Source organism: Podarcis muralis, chromosome Z (genome assembly GCF_964188315.1).
Source record: "Podarcis muralis chromosome Z, rPodMur119.hap1.1, whole genome shotgun sequence".
Classification (NCBI taxonomy): domain Eukaryota; kingdom Metazoa; phylum Chordata; class Lepidosauria; order Squamata; family Lacertidae; genus Podarcis; species Podarcis muralis.
The window spans coordinates 18,859,842-18,879,528 of NC_135673.1; the positions used below are offsets into that span (position 1 = coordinate 18,859,842).

Sequence of the window (19,687 nt, forward strand, 5' to 3'; positions counted from 1 at the left end):
AGCAGGAGGAGGTGTGGGCCCTGTGGAGGAAAGCAAGAGCCCCCAGGGGCGCTCCCGCATCAGCAGGGACGACAAGAAGCTCTCCTTCTATTTTTAGGAGCGAGAGAGCCTCGCTCAACCCCGCTCCTTGTCATAACACAGCCTGACCTTTTCAACACTGCCTCCTGCCTGCCTCGCAGCTTTGGCGCTCTGCCTGCATCTCCTGTGCCTGGTTTTTTCCGGAGCTTCCTCTCTTGATCCATGCACACAAACCCCTGCTTAATATTTTGATGCAAGGAATTGTCGACTTTGAACTCGCAGGCATCCAACGAAGGTGAATGTTGAGAGGATTCATTTTGCAGCACAGAATTAATCTGTGGAACTGCCTCCTACAGGAGGCAGTGATGGCCACCTACTTGGACAGCTTTAAAAGAGGATTAGACAAATTCATGGAGGAGGAGAAGGCTATTGATGGCTACTAGCCAAGATGGCTATGCTCTGCCTCCACAGTTGGGGGCAGTAAACGCTTCTTGATTATACTAGTTGCTAGAAACCCCAGAAGGGGAGAGTGCTCTTGCATGTGGGTTTCCCTTTGGGGCATCTGGCTGGCCAGTGTGAGAACAGGATATTTGGCCTGATCCAGCTGCAGGGCTTATCTTATGGGCAGATAAAAGGATAGATGTATTAATGAAGCACAGAGTTCAGAATGTGTTCATCCAATTTGATGGTCATCATGGCCTCTTGTGGGAGGGAGTTCCACAAACTAACACTGTGCTGCATGAATTTCTTCTCTCTGCCATGAACCCTCCAACATTGATAGCTTCATTGATAGCCCTCTCCTACATGAATGTGTCTAATACTTTTTTAAAGCCCTTCAAGTTGGTGACCCTCAATGGTACCCGCAGGAAGAATATCCGCAGATTAACAGTGCTGCATGAAGATATCCTTCCTTTTATCTGCCCTTATTTAAGACAGAAGGGGACACATAGCTATCCCAGCACAGCAAGGGCCCTGGGAGCAGCTCAACAAAAGCTTACAGGTCCTCTCCTCCAGGGCAGGCACCAGGGTGGCCACTGTAGCTTCTTCGGCCTCCTTCTGGCCTTCCTCTAAGGGACAGCGTTGGTCATCCATCCGGTTGCTCTGGAATTTGCTCAGCAGCTCAAAGAAGCACTCCTCGTCTGAAGGCGCCCGCTTGATTTTCTGCAAAGAAGAAATAATAATAGTTTTTTCCAGTCTCGATTTCCCACCATATTTAAAGTGGATCATCAAAACCAGAACTCAGCTGTCTAAATGCATCCCAGTTCCTACATGCTCTTCAAAATCAGATGGCAAGATTGCATATATATATATATTCAAAAATAGTATTAATATCATTAAAACACTGGATTATTATAATGCACTTTATGTGGAGCTTCCCTTGTCACTTGGAACCTGGCGCGGTGGGACAACAGGAAATGAGACAAAGATTTGACAATGCTCCTGCAAAAATCTGATATTATCTGCTTACAAGAAACTTGGCCATAGCATATCAGCCCCTTGCATTTACAGGGATGCTCCCAGGAAAGTCTTCCATCAGTTAAGAAGCAATTAAAGGGATGAGGAAGTGAGGGTTGGACCCCTCCCCCCCCCCACTGAATTAAGCTGGGGAAAGCAGCGCTGTGGAGTCCGGTCTCTTTTGTGATCAGCGCTGTGGAGTCCGGTCTCTCGGATTTTCTGTATGTTAATACAGTCATCAGATGCTATCTGATCAATCCCAGCGCTACAAGTGGTATATAGGAATACCAAAGAAGGTGAGTTGATGGGCAATGCAAAGAGACAAAACAAGATCTTTTACGAGCTATCATGTTGTTGTTGTTTTTTGGGGGGAGGACATTCTGAAATTAATAAGGGAAATATGAGTTAGATAAGAGTGGCATATAAGAAAATCCTAAAGAATAAAAAAGTGAATTTTGTGACATGACAGTGGCAAGAATTAGGGGTGGCAGTGTCTGAGCAAAGGGAGCATAAATTCTGGGACCTGGTGGCTCAGTGTATGAACCAGACAAGATCAACCTTAGATGCCACTATATCAGCATGGCACTGATGGTTTTGAGTACAGTGGTGCCTCAGGTTACATACGCTTCAGGTTACATACGCTTCAGGTTACAGACTCCGCTAACCTAGAAATAGTGCTTCAGGTTACGAACTTTGCTTCAGGATGAGAACAGAAATTGTGCTCTGGCGGCGTGGCGGCAGCAGGAGGCCCCATTAGCTAAAGTGGTGCTTCAGGTTAAGAACAGTTTCAGGTTTAGTATGGACCTCCGGAACGAATTAATTACTTAACCCAAGGTACCACTGTACGTATAATAAGCGGGGAGACACTTACAGGTAATTTGCAAGATGTTGAGGTGAGAAGCAGGCAGGAAAATTTGGGATAAATTCAAGAGCACAATAAAACTAGCTGCTCATCTCAATGTACCCCTCCCCTCCCCATTGGCATACATTGACCAAGAAAGTGCTGGTGTCATGCACCCACACCATGGGGCATTCTCACGCCATGTGCGCACGCTGGAGGGTGTGCTGATATGTTGTGTGCATGCCACGCGGCTTGTGTGAGTGACATCAGCACACCCTGTAGCGTGTGCGAGTGAGGTGAGCATGTCGTGCGGAGTTGTGCAATTTTGAGGGGGCCCTTCCCTCAAAAATTTGAGGTAGCACTCAGCCCCCCCCCCCCCGATGGTGTTCCTGCTCTGTGCATTTGAGTCATTCCCTCTAGCTGCTTCCTTCTTGTAGTTCCCTGCCCTTTAGCAGGTTTCTGGAGGACCACCTCAGTTTACTGTGCATCAATGAAGCTATTATTCCCAGTACCAGGTATTCCCCTGTGGTTTGTAATATTGTTTTCCCCACCCCCCCCCCACCCTCAGGATTTGGTTTAAAGCAATCCTGATCAGGTTTGCAAGAGGATTAGCAAACACATCCTTGCCAACCAATGTCAGGTGCGATCCATCTCTGGCAAGAAGTTCTTCCTCAAGGAAGCAGAGACCATGGACCAGGAAGCCAAACCTTCCCTGACGACAGCACCTGCGCAGCCGGTGGTTTACTTCCAGTATTTTCCTCTTTCTTCCTGGGCCATGACCTCCAACAGGAAGGAGTGATGGAAAAACCACCTGTGCTCAAAAGTCCTTCAGCTTCCTGCCCAGACTCTCATAGTCCCTTTGCTGTATGTTGAAGTCTGTGTCTGGCAGTGTCATTAGTACCCCCCTATGAATCAAAAGGAAGGTGACGTGGTCAGCTCGGCAACTTCTCTGCCCCATTGTTAACCTTTGTACCTGGAAGACAACACAACTCCCAGGACATCCTGTTGCTTCTGTACACTGCTGTCTCGGTCCTCCTCATTAGGGAGTCACCTACCACTACCCTAAATCTGCCTCTGCTATCACCCTCTTCCCACTGGCTGTGGGAATCATCTTTCAATAGTAGATCCCCCCCCCCCCCCGGGTGGCAAGGAGGAGATTTTTTTTAATTTTCTCTCTTAATTCCTGATCAGCCTTCAGGCAGCTCAAAAGGCCAGATTCCTCCACTGGGTGGCTAATTTCGATGCTGCCCTAAATAGAAGCCAAGTGTGTGTGTGTGTTTTATTTTCTCCCTTCAGCATTGCTAGAAGATGAATTATTTCCCTGTGTTTAGCAAGCTGTGCTGTTAACCCAGTCTCTGCTGGTTTGGGGAATTTCTGGCTTCTGGGGTAGAGTAAGGTTACCAGACGTCCCCGTTTCCTGGGGACAGTCCCAGGATTTACACATCAATCCCCTGACAAAATCCATTGAAGTTGAAAAGTGTCCCCGGATTCATTGGAAAAAAATCTGGTAACCTTAGGGTAGTGTCTATGATCCCAGTTAAGAACTATGGAATTCCCACAGGAGGCAGTGATGGCCATTGACTTGGATGGCTTTAAAACAACATTAGACAAATCCATGGAGAAGAGAGCTATTGAGTTGTTAAAAACCATGGGTGTGTGTGTGAGGGCTGTTGTGTTTGGGTCCTGCTTGAGAGATTTCTACAGGAATCAGGTTGGCCGCTGTGAGAAGAGGATGCTAAGCTGGATGCAGTAAGCTTTTCTTACGTTTTTTATGCAATAACTCCCCCCCCCCTTTTTTTGTTTCGTTCTGATGGTTCCCAGAGAGGGAACCAGGTTTAAAGACCACTTGTGGATATCTCGAGCAACCCCCACCCCAAAAAGACCCTCTGCAGAAGGATATTGACAAGCTAGAAAGGTGTGCAGAGGAGGGTGACAGAGATGATGGAGGGTCTTGGAAACCAAGCCTAATGAGGGATGGTTGAGGGAGGTGGGGATGTTTAGCCTGGATATGAGGACACTGAGAGGAGACATGAGAGCCACCTTCAAATATCTGAAGGGTTGCCACCTGGAACATGGAGGCAGCTTGTTCACGACCTGAACCCGCAGCTTCAAATGACAAGAAAGGAACATTACGAAGAACTTCCGGAGGGCAGGAGCTGTTCCGACAGTGGTACAGAGGGACTCCCTCGGGACAGACTGCCTCAGAAGGTGGTGGACTTTCCTTCCTTGGAAGCTTTTAAGCAGAGGTTGGGTGGCTGTCTGCCAGGGATGCTTTAGCTGTGATTTCTGCACTGCAGGGAGTTGGACTAGATGACCCTTGGGAGTCCTTTCCAACTCTACGATTCTATTGTTCCTGTGGGGCAGAGTGTGTATGCATACAATAACGGATCCATGCAGCTGCTTGCATTTTTGGCCATTTCTTTGGGCGTTAAGCTGTCAGGAAGAGCTCTGGGGCTTCCCTGCATACAGGGAGGCTGGGATAAAAATAACCCGGCTGTCTGGCAAAAGGTGCTCATTTGGGTCAACCACCGATCGCTTTGCTCTGAAGAGCTGTAATTTGGGGGCATTTGCACAGCTGTGTTGGTGTTTGCTGTTGTCCCCATTGTCACAGAGTCTTAGAACTGTAGAGTTGGGAAGGACCCCAAGGGTCATCCAGCCCAAGCTCCTGCAATGCAGGAATTGCAGAAGGTCTGTGCCCATGGTGGGTTGGGGGTAGAAGGATGAGAAATGAAAAGCCCCAAACGCCCAGAAGAGAATCTGTGCTCCTCTTTTCTCTCTGTGGCAAAGTCTGGGAGAGCAGGAATGGGGCGGAATTTATGAAGCATGGCAGGGGGAGGATGAGAAATGGAAATTGTGAGCTTCACAACTGAAGTATTATTGTATTATTGTTATTTATCATATCCTTCCCTGGATGTTTTGAAATGGAGGGCAGGTGGCCCTTTGTCAGGGATTCTTCAGCTGGGATTCCTACATTGCATGGGTGTAGAGTAGATATTTGTCCAGGACAGGCCCAAAGAAGCCTCCTGTGTGACCTGGGGACTGACTATCATGGTTGGCCTGGGCAAGTGACTGGCCACCCACTACACTGGGGCAACAACCCATGCTGCCACCACCTGCTGAGCAGGAACACCCAACTTCTTTCTCTTTCCTTCTCTTTTTGCTTTTTCTTGAGCCTGGGGGGAAAACTATGTGCAGGTCAAAAAGAATCCCAAAGTCCGAGAGTATGCCTGGGTCTAAAGCAGCTTCTGCCAGGCTGGTTCTCTGTAAACAACACTTTCCCCTACAAATTGCACCAGCCCCAGGGTCATCTGATAGCTGTGCTGCCTGGCAGCTGGTGGGCATTGTAGTCCAACGCATCTGGACAGCAGCAGGAGGTCTTGCAAGTTTGCAAAACTTCCTTCCTCTGAGCCCAGTTAAGCCTCATGCCCCACTAGGAGTTAAGTTGTTGTGCTGCCTATTCCAATTCCATCCTCCTCCAATGGCATCACCTGCTGATTATAAATACCCTTCCTAGGAGTGAGTTTCCCCCACACTTCGCCTCCTGCAGCCCCCACAAGTATTTAAAGTTAGCTGCCGGCCTTATGGCACTTAAAACAGAAAGCAGACTCAAGAAAAGAGTGAGAATGAGATTAAATTGAGATTAAATTGCCTTGGTTCTTTGAGGAAGGGAAGGAATCCAGAAGGAAAGGAAGGCCAGCTCTCCCTCTTTGGTGGTTTTTAAGCAGAGGATGGATCGACAGCTGTCAGGAATGGTTTAGTTGAGATTCCTGCATTACAGTGGGTAGGCCTACGTGACCCTTGGGGTCCTTTCTAATTCTGTGATTCTGGTGAATCAACCCTTCTTTCCCATGTTAGAATCTGAAAGTCTAGAATTATTCAGTTCTGAATAGCAGAACTGTAACAATCTGCCGGAACCTCAGAAGAGCCCCTGATGGATCAAGGCAAAGTGGGCCCATCTAGTCGAGCAGCCTGTCCTCACAGTGGCCAACCAGATGCCCCAATGGGAGACCCATAGATAGGACCAGAGCACAAGAGCCCTCTCACTTCCTAAGCTCACAGGGTCATCTTGACTAGTAGCCATCTCATCCCTGAATTAGCCCAGTCTTTTTTTTTTTTAAAGCCATCCCTCTTGTGGAACACTGTTGCAGAGAGACTGGGTCATAGAAGTTCCAGTGTTCAATATAGCATCTTCTGACATAAGAGCATAAGAAGATCCTGCTGGATCAGCCCAGTGCCCCACGTACTCCAACATCTGGTCCTCACAGTGGCCAACCAGATGCCCTCAAAGTAAACCCCTGAGCACTCTCCTCTCCCTTTCAGAAATTGGTATTTATAAAAACATTACTGCCTCTGACCATGGAGGGAGGAAGAATTTAGCCATCTTGGCTAGTAGCCATCAATAGCCTTCCCCTCCATGAATTTGTCCAATTCTTTTCCTAAAGCCATTCAAGTTGGTGGCCACCACTGCCTCCTGCTGGAGGGAGTTCCACATTATAACTATGTGCTGAGTGAAGAAACACTTCCTTTTATCCTGAATCTTCCCATGTCTAGCTTCACACCAACCTGACTCAACAGGGCTCTGGGGAGAAAGGATCCTGTGCCCACCCAAACTGAAGTGAAACCGGATTCAGAATTCAACTACTTCATCCTCACCGTTGGTCCCCCAAATCCATGACAAGCTTGAAGGTTAACCTCACCTTTGCAATTCAACGCCCTTTGAGGAGTTGAGGTGGTTACAGCCACTAACAACTTTGTTTTAAACAGAAAGGCCACTGATTCCTGCATTGCAAGGGATTGGACTAGATGACTCTCGAGGTCACTTCCAAATACAATTTAGGATTCTACATTTGGTCCAATGGCCGTTGCCACCTCCAAGTCCAGCCCTAGCTACTTGAGTGCTGGTTATAACCTAACCACCTGGTTATTCCTGCCTAGATGTAGAACCTTACATTTGTCCCTATTGAACAAACCAAATGGATTTCAAGAGGGACAAATGTCAGGTTCCACATTTAGGCAGGAATAAGCAAATGCACTAATAAAACACAAGGGACACCTGGGTTGACAGCACTGGATTGAAAAGGATACAGGGGTTTTAGTATGAGCCACAAGTTTATACTAAGCCAACAGTGTGATGCAGCAGCAAATGAGGCTAATGTTACTCTAGGTTGCATCAGCAGACGTTGAGTGCCTGTGTCCAGTTATGGGCACCACCATTTAAGGGGGATAAGGGCAAGCTAGAAGATGGGAAGAGGAAGGTGAACAATATGATCAAGGATCTGGAAACTATGCCTTAGGAGGAATGGCTGAAAGAACTGGGCATGTTTAGCTTGGAGAAGAGAAGATGGAGAGGAGATGTGATAGCCATTTTCAAGGGCTGTCACATGGAAGCTTGTTTTCTCCTGTTCCTCAGGGTAGGACCCGAACCAATGGCTTCCAGTTACAAGAAAGGAGATTCTGATGAAACATCAGGAAGAACTTTCTGATGGTAAGAGCTATTTGACAGTGGAACGGACCTCCTTTCTTGGAGGTTTTTAAACTGATTTTGGATGGCCACCTGCAATGGATAATTTAGCTGAGATTCCTGCATTGCAGGGAGTTGGATTAAATGACCCTTAGGTTCCCTTCTATGATTCTATGATTTCCCAGCAAACCTAGATGGGTTTGTTAGAAGACGTGTGAGCTGGAGAGTCAAGCCCTGACCTTCACTCCATGGGCCAAATTAGATATGTGTGTGTGTTGTAGCTCAGGGGTAGAGAATCTGCTTTGCATGCAGAAAGCCCCAGGTTCAATCTCAGCATCTCCAGGTAGAGCTAGGAGAAAGTCCCCTGACTGGAACCCTGGACAGCCACTGCTGGCAGTCAGTGTTTATAGTACTGGTAAAGGGTAAAAAGGTAAAGGACCCCTGGACGGTTAAGTCCAGTCAAAGGTGACTATGGGGTTGTGGCACTCATCTTGCTTTCAGGCCAAGGGAGCCAGCGTTTGTCCTCAGACAGCTTTCCGGCTCATGCGGCCAGCATGACCAAACCGCTTCTTGCACAAGGGAGCACCGTGACTGAAGCCAGAGCGCACAAAAACATAATTTACAGTAGAAACCAATGTGAAACAATGGTGGTATAAGGCAGCTTCCTATAGTTCTGTTTAATCCAGCCCTTTATTCAGACCCATAAGGACTAGAATCTTGGTTTATTTTTAGCTGCAGCAGAGGGACAAAGCACCTGCCTTGCATGCAGAAGGTTGCAGGTTCAATCCACAATGGTGTCTCCAGGTAGGCCCGGCAAAGCCCCCTACCTGAAGCCCCAAAGAGCTGCTGGCAGACAGTGTAGAAAGTAGTGATTGAGATGGAACAATTACCTGACCAGTTGCTCTGAGGCAGCTTCTTACTTCCTATTTAATTCAGAACCATAAACTTTTTTTAGAGGAAGGATTGTAGGTGAATGGGGACAGCACCTGCTCTACATACAGGTTCAGTCCCCAGCAGCAACTCCAGGTAGGCCTGGGAATGTTTCCTGCCCAAAATCCTGAACAGCCACAGCTGCCAGCAAGTGTAGATAACATGATCTAGATGCAGTAATTGGCCTGACTGTGTGGGGACTGAGGCTGTGGCACGGGCATTAAAAACACACACCCCAGTGCCATTAACCTTAGTGGGAGGATGTACAGTCCGCAAAGCTGCCTGGTGTGGCTCTGGGTCAGTTGCCGCTTCTCAGCCTGACCTTCTTTGCGGGGTTGTTGAAAAACAGGGTGGATGGCAAACAGAGCCTGATGTCCTGCTTTGAGTGTTTTCCAGAAGAGGCTGGCCGTGTGACGCAAAGAACGAACAAAACTCTCCCTCCACTTGGCCACCCACTCTCAGGAGCACCCCATGGATCATTGCCACCCACAAGACTCCAGAGAATGAGGGCTCCAGTCTTCACCCACTTGGCTGGCTCTCAGCTGACCAAACTCACTTCCAAACAGCTGTGCTGGCAGAAGCAGATGGATGTCACAGTCCAAAACTTATAGAGGGCACCAGGATGGCGAAGTGCTGCTCTAGACTCTGGATCATAACATCCTACAATTGTAGAGTTGGAAGGGACCCTATGGGCCATCTAGTCCAACCAGGATCTTGGTCACACTTGTGGGTGAGAGAACTTCTGAGAACTTGCTTCTGGCGAAAACGAAGAGGCAGCAACATTTTGCAGGGTTGTGTGTGACAGGGTTGGACCAAAGTGAGCCCAACTCTGCCCATCCTTCATCCATTGCTCTAAACGACTGTCATCAGTGGGGGCAGGGTGGGGGCAAAGGAAGAATCCTCAGATGGAGACCAACAGCAATGCTTAAAAACATACCCCAAAGAACCTAAGAATTGAGATAGACTACCTCTGGAGCTGGAGGTTCCATGATAACATCAGAAGAGCCCTGCTAGGTCAGGCCAGTGGCCCATCTAGCCCAGCATCCTGTTTTCACAGTGGCCAATCAGATGCCTGCATGGGAAGCGAGACCCCTCTCGCCTCCTGAGGTAGCCAGGTATTCAGAAACATTGCTGCCTCCGACCATGGAGGCAAAACATAGCGACTGTGGCTACTAGTAATCACTAATGCTCTCTTCCCTGAATTTGTCCATCTCTCTTTTAAATAGGTGGCCATACCTGCCTCCCACAGGAGGGAGTGTTGCAGTTTAAATGCATTACTTTATCCACTCTGAGACCAACTTTCAGCTTCATTGGTTGCCCACGACTTCGACTGTGTTAAGAGATTGTGGGATTGCCTGGGGAAGCCCCCCTCCCCATCTTTGGGGCACCCAGCCAACTTGCTATGGGGGGCGGGGCGGGAAAGCAGTCGCCCGGAGAAGGGGGCTACCAGCCTAGGAACGCGCTGCAGCAAAGTGCCGTTGGGGAGACATCTTCCCTTCCTGGGGATCCGACTGAGCACACCTGCTCGGACTGTTGCTAGCATCTTCTTCCCGGGGCGGGCACTGATGCTCCTCTTCTCCTGGCCCCTTTGGAGAAAGGGGAAGATCCAGGAGGGGGCGGGAGGAGTCTTACAAACTTCATACGGGAGGGAAGCCCCCCTCCCCTCCAAGCCCCCCCCCCCCCCCAGCCCGGGACGCACCTGCCTTCTCCTCAGCAAAGGGCTCCGGGCATCCCGGCTCCGAAGTGCCGCCGCCGCTGCAGCGAGCTAGAAGCTCCGCTCTCCTCTCCCAGCTGAGGCGCGTGAGTGGTGCGCCTGGGCGGGGGCAGAGGCAAAACCTCGCCAGGCGGCCAGTCGCCTGCCAGGCCCAGCGCAGTCGGGGAGGAGCCCAGACACCGCCCCCAGTAGCCTCAGAGTAGGGATGGGAGCAAGAATTGCACTGGGGGAAAGGTGATATTTTGATTTACTTTCCTCGCTCTTTTCTACCCCCAATCTTTCTCCCCCCCCCCTCTCTCTCACACACACACACACACAGCCTGATCATAACTCCAGAACTCGTGGGGATCCAGTGAAGCTGAATTTTGGGAGGTAATTATTTATTCCATTTCTATCCCATCTGCCTCTCCAAGGAACTCAAAGTGACAGGCTCGGTGGTTCTCCTCGTCTTAGTTGACTGGCCACAACAGCAACCCTGGGAGGCAGCGACTGTTTCCCAGGGAGCTTCAGGACAGGTAAAAGAAAGTCCTTCTTTGGGTAGTGCCTAGTTAAACTGCGGAACTCCCTCCTGCAGGAGTCAGGGACCCACCAGTTGAGAGTGGCTTTAAAAGAGGATTTGATGGATTCATGGAGGAGGAGAGGGCTGTCAATGGCTATGCTCTGCCTTAACAGGGGCAGCAATGCTTCTGAATACCAGTTGCTGGAAACCACAAGAGGGGCTAACAACCATCAATAGCCCTCCATGAATTTGTCTAATCTTTTCTTGCAGCTATCCAGGTTGGCCATCCCTGCTTTCTGGGGACTGAGTTCCATTGTTTAACTATGCACTGTGTATCATAGAGTAGTCGAGTTGGAAGGGACCCCAAGGTTCATCTAGTCCAGTCCCCTGCAATGCTAAATCTGTGGGCTTTTAACAAAGTATACAGGCTTTTTACAATGGGCTGAGTCAGGCAGCCGGAGCAGCAAAGAGAGAAGAAGAATAGAACAACAAGAACAAAAAACTCTCAAACCAGAAACAAACTCCAAAATCTGCACATTCTTCGCATTTTGCACCAGCCCCACGCAAAACACCCCCAGGCTATGCTCTCTTTATAGAGACAAGGGAGCCTTCCAGAGAGCTGGCTGACTACCATTCTCCAGCTATGGGGAGAGGTGGACTCCAGCCCCAAATCCTCCTCTTTTTCCTTCTGGTTTTGATGGAGCAGATCAAGACCTTTGCCTCCTGGGAATATATGGCTCGCAGCTGAGTAGCCACAAAAGGTAATGTTGGCCAGAGCACCTTTGGACCCCTATGGGATCAGGGATGGGGGGAAGGAATCTCTCTTCCAAGTACCAAAGATCCCACAAGCCCCACACTCCATTGTTACTGAGAGCAGCACCTTCCTATGGCTGAACCTGTTCTCAGGAATGGTGCCTCTCTCAAGATGCGGCAGGCATCCCCAAGCTGCACCCCCAAGCAATGTTCTGGAAACACTGGGAGACATTTGTGTTCTAACAGGCGTTCCCAGCTGGGTGGGCAGCTCTCTGCCGCGAATGTCCACTTTGCATTCATGGAATCACACTGTAGTTTTGGAAGTGACCCATCCAATCCCCTGCAATTCAAGAATTGCAGCTAATCAGCCCCCCGCCACAAGGGTGCTTTTTGCTCCTTACTGACATCCCAGGTCAGTGGCAGTTTCTCTATATGAATTCATTACGAATCTGCCTTAGTTTAGTTTAACCAAGAGGTGCAAAACCAGGCATCCTTGCAGGGCTGCAGAATGATTTCTGCCAGCAGTAAGGCCTTGCTGGCATTTAACACCTGTGCTCAAAGATATGCACTTGTTGCTAATATACTACTGGGTCAAGTTCATGGGGTTACTGTCAGGATATAAAGTCCTTCACAACTTGGGACCAGTTTGCCTGCAAAAGCATATATATGCCTATATATAGGTCCACTGACGTGGGTGGCGCTGTGGGTTAAACCACAGAGCCTAGGACTTGCCGATCAGAAGGTTGGCGGTTTTAATCCCCGCAACGGGGTGAGCTCCCATTGCTCGGTCCCTGCTCCTGCCAATCTAGCAGTTCGAAAGCATGTCAAAAGTGCAAGTAGATAAATAGGCACCGCTCCGGTAGGAAGGTGAACGGCGTTCCTGTGCGCTGCTCTGGTTTGCCAGAAGCGGCTTAGTCATGCTGGCCACATGACCCGGAAGCTGTACCCTGGCTACCTCGGCCAAGAAAGCGAGATGAGCGCTGCAACCCCAGAGTCGGTCACGACTGGACCTAATGGTCAGGGGTCCCTTTACTTTTACTCCATTTATTTGTCCACTTCAGTCCATGGAACTGGCTTCAGGTAATCCCTGATCCTCATTTGTAAGAACTTGATTGTTTACTGTGGCAGCACTTCACTTTGGAACTCCCCCCTGTTGATATCAAGCAGGTGCCTTCACTGTATTCTTCTCAATCCAAAAGACTCTTTGTGTGTTCCTATGGAACCCACCAGTCCAGAGGCTGTCCATCTAGATACCTAGCTTCGTAGGGGCATTTGGCCACCATGAGAACAGGATGCTGGACAAGATGGGCCACTGGCCTGATCCGGCAGGCTCTTGTTATGTTCTTAGGACTGTCCAAAACCACCTTTAAGAAATCATTAGCAAGCCTCATTCTGGGATCAGGGATGAGGCTTCATCTCTGCAAGGAGAGGCAGCAAACAGCGAACATTTGCAACCAGGCAGCCATCAATGACAAGGGTGCCCTTTGCCATCCACATGGAAAAAGCCAGCCTGCCACTCGGTGTGTGCATCAGCCACCAGCCACCCTCAATCCAGATGTCAAAGTGAGCCCACAACTCTCGTGTCAACCCCCCCCCCCAATTGCTGGAGATAGGCCAGTAAGGAGCCAGTGACTGCAGGGACCGGGAGGCATCTCACATCCTCTCCACATGGATCCATCAATGGAAAGGGCAGCCTTGCAAACTGAGCAAGGAAGTTAGTAGAGAAAAGTTCCTCTCCCTCTCTCTTAACACTAGACAACCAACAAAACTGAATATTGAGAGATTCATGATGGATAAAAGGAAGTCCTCTTCTCAGAGTTAAACTCTGGAACTCACTTCCACAGGAGGTCACCTAGCCCAGCTCACTGCAAATAAGTTTAAAAACACTTTCCTTAAAAACAGGGAACTTTAGATGGGATTCCTGCATTGCAGGGGGTTGGACGAGATGACTTTGGGCTCCCTTCCAACTCTACAATTGATTCAATGAAAGGCCTGCCAGGATGAAACAGTTGCCTGCTGATGGAATGTCAGTTAAGGTGGAGTTAGTCTAGCTTCTCTAGGCAGGTAGTTCCAAAGTTGTCTGGAAGCAGTCAGCACTTAGAAGGCCCTGTCCCATGCCCCCCCATAGGCCCAGGAGTGAGTCAGGATGGAGGGAAGGGCCTCCCCCATAGATCTCAGAGCCTAGGCAGGTTCATACATCAGAATACAACCCTCCAGGTAGCCTGTGACTGAGCCTAATACAATATAATTTATTGGGTGATATTTTATTCTTTTCGGAAAGCGTTTTATTGAATTTTATCCACCTAACTCAAACAGCAAAACAGAACTTCATGGGACAAACACATAAAAGCTAAACCAAGGTTTGCATGGGATGTTAAATTCACAAGTAGAAACGACAAAGCTGGTTCTCTGGATATTTGTGATAATATGTAGAGTGGAAAGTGATTAATTGCAATTCCTGCCTTGTAGGGGGTTGGCTATATGACCCCTGGGATCCCTTCCAACACTACAATTCTATGATTCTAGAATTTCATAAAAGTACCATCATAAGAAATGAGAGGTGGAAGAACGCACGTTGACATATATTTGTAAATTCTGCCATCCTACTGATAAAGATTGCACTTTCTATTCTCATGTTTATAATTTATATTTCTGTATATACTAAACAAAGATGAATGAAACTCGAATCTACCCAATCACCCCCCCAGTTTCAATAAATAAATAATTTGCAGAAGCTTGATCTGATAAACAATGGCGGTTAGACAACTTCATTTTGCAAAATTAGAGATAAGATAGCACAACATCTTGAATTATTATTTTTTAGTCAGAATATTATGCCAGAGGAAACCTGACTGGTAGTCTGGGATGCAGCGAAAGCCCCTATTAATGAATTGTTGATTAACCCCCCCCCCATATGAATGGAAACAGTTTACCCAAAAGGAAAGAGATTTAATTCAAAACAATCATAGAAAAAGAAACAGTCCCCACTCAGCCATGAAACTCACTGGGTCACCTTGGGCCAGTCACTGTCTCTTAGCTAAGCTACCTCACAGGGTTGTGAGGATGAAACGGGGAAGAGGAGAATCAGGTACACCACTTAAACTCACTAGAAGAAAGAGGTGGTATATAAATGTAATAAATAAATCACAAACGAAGACATGATCTGGAGGCAGTGGAACTATTAAAGTCCATAATAATGATGTATCAATAACTTCAAACTGAAAAATTCAAAAAACACATTTGATCAAACAATTGTTTGAACATAGTAACACAGACCATCTAAATTGCATTCATTATCAACTAAAAGATAGACAAACAAAAACCTTAATTCCATCTACAGAACATAAAAATAAAAGGGCAACTCTCCAGCAGAAATAGCAAATTCTTTTCAACAATTCTATCAATATTTAGATACACCAGAAAACCCAACCAAGTCAAGAACAGATTGATAAAGCCTTTCTAAACATTCTGATGCCTAAAGTTTCAAGCTTAAGTTCTCACGAGTCTTGGAATCAAAAGTCACTGAGGAAGAGGTATATAACATAATTTTTTCACTTCATATGGGCCAGATGGCTTGACCAGCAAATTTGATAAACCTTTCCCCAATAAAGTAACATCTTACTATACAACAATGCATCACTCTTATTAAAAAAAACTCCAGGATTCATGATCAGAAATTATAATTCATTTTATTCCTAAACAAGATAAGGATCCTAAACTACCCCAAACATATTGACCAATTTCTTTACTAAACCACGATGCCAAAATGGTCCTCCATAATTGCTAAGTGTACATAAATATGTAAATCCAGATCAAACTACTTTTATAAAAAATAGGAAATTACAATATAACAAAACAGAAGTATTGGTTGAATTAAGAAAGAAATGAAAGCAAAAATCACTTTTTTTTGTTTTGGTTGTAAAAAAGGCTTTGATACGGTTGCATGGCCTATTCTAGCAAGAACAATAAGAACCCTTCAATAAATGATTTAGTGGCAGATTCAAATAATGGATTGCCATCTTATATAAGGACCCATGAGTGAAGGTTTTCATTACTAATTGTTACTTGTTAAAGCCATTAAAATTACCAGTGTTGTGCATGTCAAGGGTGCTCATTACCTTTGTTATTGTTTGCAAAAGGTTTCTAGAACCATTAGCAAGTTTGATAAGAACCAACCAAAGACTTCATGGAATTAACTTTGGCTTGCAAGAATTCAAAATCTCACTGTAAGCCAATGATATAGCATTATTCAGTCCAATAAACTACTAAGGGGTTTGGTTGCACCCAGATTCACAAATAACCCATTGATCACAACTACAATAATAAAAGCATGCAAACAGATGAAAATTGAAAAGGTGGCAGACACTACAACTCTCTTCGAGGGGCAAAATATCAACTCTCTCTATGAATATTCTACCCAGGCTATTCCTATTATCTGCTCTACCATCGGAAACAGATATTTTCCAAGCATAAAGTCTCTCTTTCTCTCTTGCTATGCTTAACTCTTTTCTCCTTCATATCATTTCCTTTTCTTTTTTTTCTTCCCCTCACTACTTTTATCGACAACAAACTTGTTTGATGTATGACGATCTCAGCTACAAAGTGCAATAATTTTTTATGAATATTTAAAAAGAAGAAATGTGAGAGCAAGTGGTGTGTGGCGCGCATGGCTTGCAAGATATACAGAAAGGTAAGCCCATAATTGAAACCATCAGAGGCACAAGGAGTATCAAGGGCAAAAATCTCTATATTACATCGAGAAAAATTCTCAGCCAGATACCTGTTGCTTACCCCAGATTTCTTGAAAGGCTTGCGGAAGAGACAAATGTCTTTTTTTTAAAAAATGTAGTCAATAAAATCCCACCAAACAGAGACAAAAAGAGGTCACTGTTATTTTCCCTTCTAAATAATGGGTAAATTTCCCATGTAATGGGTTAGTTTTCAATGTAATGCAGTTCAGTATTGGGGGCTTTAGCTGCTGTTCTGCACTCTTTGGACATCAGGGTCCCTGCACTGCAGGGGGTTGAACTAGCTGACTATTGAGGTTTCTTCCAACACCACAGCTTTATGATTCTATAAAGAGGCGTTAATTTCAGACAATGGCCATATTAGAAGCAGCTAACAACAGTCTGAAACGACAAGTGAAGCGTTCCAGACACCCCGAGAAATTAAATATTTGCAGTTTCAGAGGCCTTGGATTGATTCTCCCTCATTCCTATTTATCTCCTTAGAAGTGACGGTTCCTGAGAAATGGCTCAGCCAATGTCATTTTCACTGCCTTGCAGCGAAACCGCCCCCTCTGTTAGCCACGTTATCGCAGAGGGTGGTGCAAAGTTCCCTCTTTGCGGGAGTCCAAGGAAGGCTCACCCGCGCTGCCGATATAGAAAGAGATAGGCAGGTTTTGCACAGCGGGTGCCACAAGATGGCTGCCTCATTGCACGCGCCCCCTATTATTTCTCACAAGGGGCATCTCAGTCCCGGCAAGAGCATAATGCTAACAGCATGCTCCAAAAATGGCTCCGTATCTAAACAATCTTGAGGAACACACATCTGCAAGCTGTCAGTGTGACTTCTCTGCGCTTTCCGTTGACTATACATGGCCTTGCCAGGGAGGCGGGTGGCCTAGGAATCGCAGCAAAGGAATCCCTGACGGACAGACATCCAACATTTGCTTAACCCCCCACCCCCCAGTGAATGAGAGTTCACTACTTTCCAAGGCATAGAACCATAGAATTGTAGAGTTGGAAGGGACCTCAAGGGCCATCTAGCCGAATCCCTTGCAATACAGGAATTCCAGCTAATGGATGGAAAGCCAGTTGGAATTCCTCACAAGATCAATGGCTGGATATAGTTGGAAGCCCCTGCCCAGGTGGTAGATTCCTGCACCTTTCCTGCACATCTGGGGAAATCTAGCATGCAGTGAGCGCCAGGCACAAGACAGGTACTTGAATTTCACCTAGCATGGAGCAGGAGGTTAAATAAATATTTTTTTTATTTATTTATACCCCACCCTTCCCGGTTACAAAACAGGCTCAGGGCGGCTAACAGCAAATATAAAACATTGATTAAAATGCGACTTAAAAACAGCACAAATCAATATAAATAAAATTCAAGAAATACAGGGTTCCTCAACAGAATGCACTTCTGTCATATTTATTTGGGGCTGTTGAATTGTTGCGAAGGCAGAGGCAGGTCACGCCCCCCCCCCCGCCCCGTGGTGTGTGGTGTGTTTATTTATAAACCTGTTTAATTTCCTTCCTTTTCTTTCCAAGAATGCTCAAGGTGACCTTTGAGATAATAAGACCAAATTCAGCCAGGAGAATGAGAGGCGAATGCCAAATGTCAAAACCACAGCAGCAGAGAAATAGGAGGACGCCACATGCCTCCCCAAACCAGAACATTAGGAGAGCCTGCAGGATCGGCCCATCTAAGCCAGCACTTTGTTCTCACAGTGGCCAACCAGATGCCTGTGGGAAACCAGCAAGCAGGACCTGAGCATAACAGCACTCTCCCTCTCCTGTGCTTTTCAGCAACAGGTATTCAGAAGCATTGCTGCTGCCAGCTGTGGAGGCAGAGCATAGCCATCATCACCAGTAGCCACAGGTAGCCTCCTCCTCCATGCATTTGCCCAAGTCAGTGACCCATCACTGCCTCCTGCAGTGGTCGTTTTGTTGTTCAGTTATGTGCAGCATAAAGAACTTTCCTAAATATGACCTGAAAACACCTCTGGGCTGGATTTCTGCTATGCGCTCTATGTGGGGCTTCCCTTGCACTTGGACCACGAACTGCTGCCAATGCAGAATGCTGCAGCACGATTGCTGATGGGAGCGAGGCCTTGTCAGAATTATGATGCCTTTGCTGCTCAGAGATGTGCACTGTTTGCCAAGGTGTTACTATTAGTATATAAAGCCCTTAACAACTTGGGACCATTTTATCTGCAAGGTCACCTTGCCCCACAGGTGGCCACTCAACCACTCCAAATAGCAGAATTGGCATGACTACATGTGCCACATGACACCCGCTCACATTGGCAAGGAATCTATATTTTAGTGTGGTAGTGTCTACACTTTGGAACTCCCTGCCTCTTGGTATCAATCAGGCACCACCACTGTACTCTTCTCAGTGCCTGCTAAAAACATTATTGTTCAGACAAGCCTGTCCAGATGCTTAGAAAGTGTGTTTTAAAACTTGTTCAGCATTTTAACTTTCTGTATATTTGGAAGTATTGTTGCAATTTTTTCTTGATTTTAAAAAATCTCTTTTATAGACAGCTTTGAGGTTTTTCCTACAATCAAGCAGTGTATAAATTTTATGAAATAAGCAAGAATGAAACTAAAGGCATTTGCACAATGGGGTCCTTCACAGCAGATGCCAAGGAACCTAGGAAGAAGAGCAATTTGTGAATTTTTAGGTGAGGGGTACTGTTCATGCCCGCCGTATCTCCTTACCAGTTGGGACAGTTGAACCCGTACGTCACTGGTTTCCAACGGAGATTCGCTGGGTGGTGGAATCTTCCTGTCTGGGATGGACTGGCTTCCCCTGTGTTTCTTGGATCTGACTGGCAGCGACATGAATTCTTTCCCAGGGATCTCCACGTCTCCGTTCTGGTCCTGAGGAGAAGTGACAAAGAGGTCATTGCTGTGGATGGAGACACCTTAAGGCAAGGCAGGGGGCATTTCCCTCTTGTTGGAGGCCACACTCCCTCAGGGGTGATCTTCTGGGAGCCAAATGACAGAGGTGACAGGGGCTGCCCCTTCTCCCTCACCCCCCCCATGCCCCACCACTCTAGAGATGAATGCCATTCCAAAAAGGAAGGAGATGCACGCTGAATGTGGCCTGTCATTACTGGTTTATAATGGCTTCTCAGCTGTTTACAGGTATAAAATCCGTCCGTAAGTAAAACATGTGGTAAAAGAATACCATCAAAGCACTGAAAACATTCAGAATTAAAATGTAGAATAAAACAAGCCACTTAAAAAGCATAAAAATTAAAACTTTGTTTTTTGTTTTTTTAAA

General features: G+C 46.8%; 1 protein-coding gene across 3 annotated transcripts in view; it reads right to left on the bottom strand.

Moving 5' to 3' along the window:
- GPSM1 (G protein signaling modulator 1) overlaps positions 1-19,687 on the bottom strand; it is a 53,426-nt gene that overhangs the window by 5,016 nt on the left and 28,723 nt on the right. For 2 of the 3 annotated variants that reach the window (XM_028715159.2, XM_028715160.2), the window contains exons 11-12: positions 19,120-19,281; positions 1,017-1,179 (exon numbers count right to left, since the gene is read on the bottom strand). In XM_028715159.2, coding sequence (XP_028570992.2) covers positions 1,017-1,179; positions 19,120-19,281 — 325 coding nt within the window. Of the gene's footprint in view, positions 1-1,016; positions 1,180-10,404; positions 10,546-19,119; positions 19,282-19,687 lie in introns of those variants that run through there. The other variant, XM_077922115.1, reaches the window with a different exon arrangement.